The following is a 6,855-nucleotide window of genomic DNA, read 5'->3' as shown; positions in this document are numbered from 1 at the left end:
GACCTGACGAAACCGAAGTCTTTGCCGACCAAACAAACTCTTGTAAGCAACGCCCAACCGCTCGCTTTCAATCCCGTCCAAAATCGCTCCCAAAATTAAGAACAATTCTACAAATCATCATCGTCTTCCTCGATGGCGCGCAAAGACCTTTTCGTGTTCTTGGAAAAAAAAACGACACTACTATTTGTTCCTTTCACACACCAATCAGCCGTGTAATTCAGGGCAACAACAACTTAACGTGCAGCTACGTGTTAATCTTCTTCTTCTTCTTCCTTTTTTTTTTCTTCTGATTTTGCTCCCTCGTGCTTGGAAATTGCATGAGCTTACGCGACGATGGACATCTGAGGGGACCGTCAATGAGTAAATGCATAATCATATCTGATTATATAGTTGCCAAATCTACACTATATCTTGTCATGAGGAGGCGCTTTATATTTATATATACAAGTAAAGTTGGTAGGCGTTTCGTATGAGTTATAAAGCTGGTGTTTGTGTGTGACAAACCTACGGAACTCTGCAACTGCAAGAGCAAACCACCTCCAACCCCCGTTGGTCTCTCCCTGCAGGTAATGATTGATTGATTAGTAGTAGGAATCTAGGAATCCTGCACCAGATTATCCATTTTTTTCTCACTCTATCTATATCTCTATATCTCTACAAAGGTAGTAGTAGGTAGGTAGGTTGGCAGAGGCAAGAAGATGGGGGGCGCCTTTACAGCGGCGCCCGCACTCGCTCTGGTCTTGCTCGTCGCCCTCTCGGTGGTGGCCACCGCGAATGTAAGCCGCCGGCCACCAAGAACCGATCGAATCAGTCGTAATCTTGCTCGCGACTGCGAGTTCTCATGGAGTCTCATGGTGGTGGTGGTTTCTTCTCTTCTTCTTGTTTTTTTTTTTTTCAGGTGGGGGATTCATGCTCGACGGCGGTGGACTGCGGCGGCGGGCAGTGGTGCTTCGACTGCCAGCCAGAGTTCGCCGGCTCCAGCTGCGTCCGCTCCGCCGCCACCAATCCCTTCCAACTCACTGTGAGAGACCACGCTTCAGCTTGCTTGTTTCTTTTCTTCTCTTTTTCTTTTTTCCTTGTTACGTCAAGAAACGGATGAGGTGTTGTAGCTAGCGAGGCATCAGGCATATGCATCTGGTTTGGGAATTTTTTTTTTCGGTTTTGGGTGTCTCCTGCTTGTGGTTTCATCGCCTGCTAGATCGATCTACTACTACTCTAAAGACGAACAGATTGGGAGGTTGTTTCACTGACCGGCAAAAATTCGGTTGGCCTTCTGTCAGTGTCAGGGTGTTCGTCGTCCTGAGAAAAACGATGATTGATACGGTTAGGTATCAACATTATTCCGTTCGTGAGATGCTTTTGCGAGCATATTCGTCAGATGCTTTTCATCACAGGATGAATTGTTCTAATCTAGCAAGAAATGTTCAACAGATAAAAAAGGCAGTGTGGAACTAGTATGGATTAATTTATTTCCCCAATCCTCAGCCTAGTTAATGACTTAATTCAATTGTCCATTAGATTGGATTAGTATTTTATTAAAATGCAACTTCCGTGTAATAGGTTGGGTTAGTGGTTTATTGAAATGCAGCTTCCGTGTAAGGCCGATTTGTGTTCTGTAGTCATGGACATCATGCCTGAACTTCGAAACAGCTTCTGTTTGCTGCATCCTGACTGGAGTTTGCTTCTGATTTGTTCTTCAGAACAACTCGTTGCCATTCAACAAGTATGCCTATCTCACGACGCACAATTCATTTGCGATCGTTGGGGAACCATCGCACACTGGAGTTCCACGCATCACCTTTGACAACCAGGAGGATACAGTCACTGATCAATTAAATGTAATATCTGCCAGCCTCATTGTCTGTTCCCTCCAATGTTTCTGCATGTCTGACTATGCATTAGCCACCAATGGTACTCACAGAAATACCATATTGTTTTACAGAACGGTGTCCGTGCGCTGATGCTTGATACATATGACTTCAAAGGAGATGTATGGTTGTGCCATTCAAATGGAGGGAAATGCAATGATTTCACTGCATTCGTGAGTGAACTGGATGTAGCCATCTCACTTGTCTTGACGGACAGAGTTTCAGAGCCAAATGTTTTATCATTCTGTTGGTAATTGCAGGAACCTGCATTGGACACATTCAAGGAAATCGAAGCCTTCCTTGGAGCCAATCCATCTGAAATCGTCACGTTGATCCTGGAAGACTACGTGCATGCACCGAATGGCCTGACAAACGTGTTCAAGGCCTCTGGTCTGATGAAGTACTGGTTTCCCGTGTCGAAAATGCCACAGAACGGTAAGGATTGGCCTCTTGTCAGTGACATGGTTGCGAGCAACCAGCGCCTCCTTGTGTTCACCTCCATCAGGTCAAAGCAGGCCACTGAAGGAATCGCATACCAATGGAACTTCATGGTCGAGAACAACTGTGAGCCATCACATCCTCCAAATAGTTTTTTTTTCCATTCAACATTCCTGTTGCATGCAAGGAATTCACAAATTCCCTTGATCACAGATGGAGATGATGGCATGGATGCTGGGAAATGCTCAAACCGTGCAGAATCTGCACCTCTGAACGACAAAACCAAGTCGCTAGTCCTGGTGAACTACTTCCCATCGGTCCCGGTGAAGGTAACCGCATGCCTGCAGCACTCCAAGAGCCTTACTGACATGGTGAACACATGCTACGGTGCAGCTGGGAATCGATGGGCTAATTTCCTCGCAGTTGATTACTACAAGGTAATTCAGCTTGGTGATAGTGTACTAAGAAGCAGAGTTCAATTATTATTGGTTTTGCTACAGTACAAGGTCATGCTGTTGCCATAGACTAAGTGATTTCTGTGTGCTTCAAACTGAAATAATACAGAGAAGTGATGGAGGGGGCGCATTCCAAGCGACAGATTTGCTCAATGGCAGACTCCTGTGTGGATGCCAGGATGTCAAGGCTTGCTCGGTGAGACAAGAGACAAGACACACTTGCTTCCTTCCTCCATGTGCATCTGTGGTTCTGGATCCAGGAAGGGATAAGAGGAGGAGCTGAACAAACTATATACAACTATAGCCCCCTCTTCTAATGGCTGTATGACAAAAATATTTAGTGGGGGCTCTCATGGTTGCAACGCTGGTAGTGGGGGTCGAGACCCCGTAGACCCCATGGTGGATCCGCCACTGGTTATGTGAATAGTCATGACATGAGTTTATATCTTTTTGCAGCGAGGATCTGGTGTAATATGTTCTTCATGAACCCTGGAGAAGTAGGATTTGATTGGAGTGGCACATCCACTTAGAAAAAGAAGGTCTGATCATGAAAAGTCATTTTATGGTTGTTGAGATTCATTTTATTGTTTTTGATCGACTGACTTGGTCTTTAACAAATTTCTGCAGTGTTTATGATGTGATGATTCAGAGATTTAGCCTCAAGACAACATTGTAGGATGCAGATTACCATAAACTTGAAAGTGATGGATTGACCTCTTGTGAATAGTGAATTCGTTTGTACAATAAATATTTATTTCAAGAGAATATATTGAAAAAAGAATATACTTGTGCATATTTTTTATAAGTCATACACTATTTTTACAGACAAAATATACTTGTAGGTTGCAAATACTTTATAGTGGGAGTGGTGGTGTTATCTGAAAGAAAAAACAAGTATTCAGAAATAATTCGATTATTGGGCCACATCGCCACGACAATATAGCAGCCCAAATGGGCGGCCCGGCCTAGCACGGCACGGCACGCCGGCGGCATGGCCTGTTAGGCACGGCTCCAGTAGCGGGCCGTGCCGTGCCGGTCCACGTGCCAAGGCCTCGGCCCAAGCACGGCCCAAGGAGGTGTTGGGCCGTGCCGGGCCGGCACGGCTACTGTAGCGGCATGTGGGCTAGTAGCCGGCCCACCAGTACATGTGAAATTTGAGGGGAAAAAAGAAAAAAGGCAGAAAAAACATAATACAAAGGAAAAAAATGATAAATATAGGATAAATGCGAGGAAAATTTAGGAAATATATCATAAAATATATGGTACAAATAGGGTAAAATGTGGAAAAAATGAGAAATATATGGGAAAAATTAGAAAATCGTAGGAAAAATAAATGGGCCAGTGGGCCGTGCCGTGCCGTGCTGGCCCACGGGCTGAGGCATCGGCCCAGACACGGCACGGGATAACGGGCCATGCCGGCACGGCCCACAGGCTGGCGTGCCGTGCCGGGCCTAGGCCGGCTACAGTACTACCGTGCTCGGGCCGGCCCTGCTTGGCACAGGCCCATTTGGCCAGGTATACACAACAATAATTTGTCATGTAAAAGCACTTTAAGTTCCAACCAATGTTGAAAAATGAACTGGTGGTTCAAGTTTAATATTAACAGGTTTCGATGTTTAGCATATTTTATATTGTAATGATATTGTTGTAACTTTTTAAAAGATAGTTCTTAGTTGTAATGGACTTTTTCATTTTTAAACAATATCAGTATGAACATCAGCAAATATCACCTTTTTTTCCTGTCTCCCATGAACTTATGGGCAACTGGTATCTTTATCCATCATCATCCAGTAAATCCCTCAAAACCGGATATACAATTAATGATGAGATACAAGTATAATGTTTCCAATTCCTTAGTCACATCGCTTCATATTCCTCTGATTTGGTTATTCCCTTACGTGAGGAATTAACCGCTACCTTTTTTTTTTCACGAATGCATAAAAAGATTGCACGTTGATATATTAGAAAAAAAAAGTAGAATTTCAGTTACAGAATGCAACGACCGGAGGCCACTGCCAAGAGGGAAAAAGAAATGCTAACGGAATAGAAAAGGCTCTAAAGAGATAAGAGGCTCCAAAACTAACAAAGGCACAAAGCAAGGGCCAAAAAGAGTACTACTATCCTCCTAACAAGACTCCTAGGTGAGCGGCTCCAGCGCTTGACCACAACCGACCTTTAAGTTTGGTCGATTCGAAGATTACAGGGATAAACGAGAGAGAAGAATTTAAGACTCTTGAGTTCCGCTCCTTTTAAAGCTGCCAGGATACCAGCAGCACCAAAGAGTCGAAGCCCTTGTGAAGAGGCTTCGGAAGAAGGGCTCTAGAAGATAGCCACAAATTCTATAGGGTCACTGTCCAAAGAAAAAGTTTACATTTGGCCAGACCTTTAGCTGGCCGCAGATGAGGTTGCTGGATGGGAAGTGAAAATCGTGGAAGCTGAAAAAAAAAATAAAAATAAACGCCGTTGCCGGGGATCGAACCCGGGTCACCCGCGTGACAGGCGGGAATACTCACCACTATACTACAACGACCTTTTTACTTAACAACTGCTTCAGATTCTACACAACTTGGCAGCCATCTATGTACGACAAAACACTTCCCTTGGTGATCATCTGTCATACTCCCTCTGTCCTAAAATAAATACAGTTTTAGCACTGTTATACTCCCTCCGTCCTAAAATAAATCTGTTCATATCCAACGTTTGACCGTTCGTCTTATTTGAAATTTTTTTATGACTACTACTTTTATTGTTATTAGATGATAAAACATGAATAATACTTTACCTGTAACTAATTTTTTAAATATTTTTCATAAATTTTTTAAATAAGACGGATGGTCAAAACGATGAACACGGATATCTATGGCTGCATTTATTTGGGACATGAACACGTATGTACTACTACTAGCTTGGAATACTAGATATCTTAGCTTTGCCGCAACCAGGGCGATTTGGGCTCCGTCGACTAATCGGCTCGTGACACGTATATGCAAACCTAACTATCCAGGATATGGGCGTTATAGAATGTATAGGTAGAATGCGTTCGTAATTACTACTACCTCCGTCCAAAAATATAACAACTTTTGGCTATAAATCTAGACATACAGTTGTTCAGATTCATAGCTAAAAATGCTTATATTTTAGGACGGAGGGAGTAGTTGGGTCCATCCATTTGGCATTGGATGGAACATAAGCGAGCGCTCGCTCGCGCAGCGTCCAAAGGGCCCGTTTGAAGTCAGAGTTTTCCATTATCCCCGGGGCTGATATTCCAGTTAGGTTCCGGAACTGATAACATTCGAGATTATAGCTTTGCCGCAACCAGGGCGATTTGGGCTCCGTCGACTAATCGGCTCGTGACACGTATCTGCAAACCTAACTTATCCAGGATATGGGCGTTGTAGAATGTATAGGTAGAACGCGTTCGTAATTACTACTACCTCCGTCCCAAAATGTAACAACTTTTGGCTATAAATCTGGACATACAGTTGTCCAGATTCATAGCTAAAAATGCTTATATTTTGGGACGGAGGGAGTAGTTGGGTCCATCCGTTTGGCATCGGACGGAACGGAAGCGATCGCTCGCTCGCACAGCGTTCAAAGGGCCCGTTTGAAGTCAGAGTTTTCCATTATCCCCGGGGGCTGATTTTCCAGATAGGTTCCAGAACTGATAACATTCGAGATTATGCATGATTATACATGAAAGATCCTTTTTTGGCTCTCTCTTTAGCCCTATGTCTCTTATTCCTAGGAGGCATTCCTCCACTAGCAGGCTCTGCTCGAGAGTCGAGACGGCCCATTTACAAGCGAGAGAGTGAGAGGACGAACAAACAGGCGTTGGTCGAGTCATTCCTGAGGAAAAGCCCCCCTCTTCCTGATACGACCCTGGTAGGGCTGATGTCCCGATCTTCACAGTGTAGGATCACGAACCGATAACTAGCCTTAAAGATACCCAAATAACTAGCTGCAAGCAGCCAAGATAACAGTGCAACCTGACGATCGTATTCGAAGCCAACCACCGTCTCTGTTACGGCAACCTGAATCGAGGGTTCGCCCAACCACACTCTAAGTTTACCAACCAACACAATCTGGAATCAATC

At 44.2% G+C, this 6,855-nt stretch overlaps 1 protein-coding gene and 1 non-coding gene across 5 annotated transcripts; one reads left to right on the top strand and one right to left on the bottom strand.

Annotated features, from left to right (window-relative positions):
* Positions 1–430: 430 nt before the first annotated feature.
* On the top strand, positions 431–3,542 carry LOC127765384 (PI-PLC X domain-containing protein At5g67130). 4 transcript variants are annotated; one of them, XM_052290272.1, is made up of 10 exons: positions 433–566; positions 663–776; positions 899–1,021; positions 1,701–1,838; positions 1,943–2,041; positions 2,129–2,432; positions 2,520–2,743; positions 2,871–2,957; positions 3,218–3,300; positions 3,389–3,542. In XM_052290272.1, exons 2-9 carry the CDS (start codon positions 699–701, stop codon positions 3,245–3,247), a joined length of 1,083 nt encoding a protein of 360 aa, XP_052146232.1. In that variant the 5' UTR covers positions 433–566; positions 663–698; the 3' UTR covers positions 3,248–3,300; positions 3,389–3,542. The 4 variants fall into 4 exon arrangements, with proteins under 4 accessions (XP_052146230.1, XP_052146229.1, XP_052146232.1 ...); XM_052290270.1 differs by having other exon boundaries at positions 431–566; positions 2,129–2,743; XM_052290271.1 differs by having other exon boundaries at positions 2,871–3,300.
* A 1,677-nt stretch (positions 3,543–5,219) lies between these two features.
* TRNAD-GUC (transfer RNA aspartic acid (anticodon GUC)) lies at positions 5,220–5,291 on the bottom strand. Its single transcript has one exon. It is a non-coding gene; the product is annotated as a tRNA-Asp (tRNA).
* Positions 5,292–6,855: the final 1,564 nt, after the last annotated feature.

Source organism: Oryza glaberrima, chromosome 3, assembly GCF_000147395.1.
Source record: "Oryza glaberrima chromosome 3, OglaRS2, whole genome shotgun sequence".
Classification (NCBI taxonomy): domain Eukaryota; kingdom Viridiplantae; phylum Streptophyta; class Magnoliopsida; order Poales; family Poaceae; genus Oryza; species Oryza glaberrima.
Note: the sequence above shows the minus strand (reverse complement) of the source record. Positions and strands in the feature narration are given on the sequence as shown.

Bases quoted from the DNA above. Each gene is read 5' to 3' on its own strand.
- LOC127765384 (XM_052290269.1), top strand. From the start codon at position 699: ATGGGGGGCGCCTTTACAGCGGCGCCCGCACTCGCTCTGGTCTTGCTC. The intron at 1,022-1,700 runs GTGAGAGACCAC...TTTGTTCTTCAG, and splicing joins CCAATCCCTTCCAACTCACT to AACAACTCGTTGCCATTCAA. The intron at 2,744-2,870 runs GTAATTCAGCTT...GAAATAATACAG, and splicing joins TCGCAGTTGATTACTACAAG to AGAAGTGATGGAGGGGGCGC.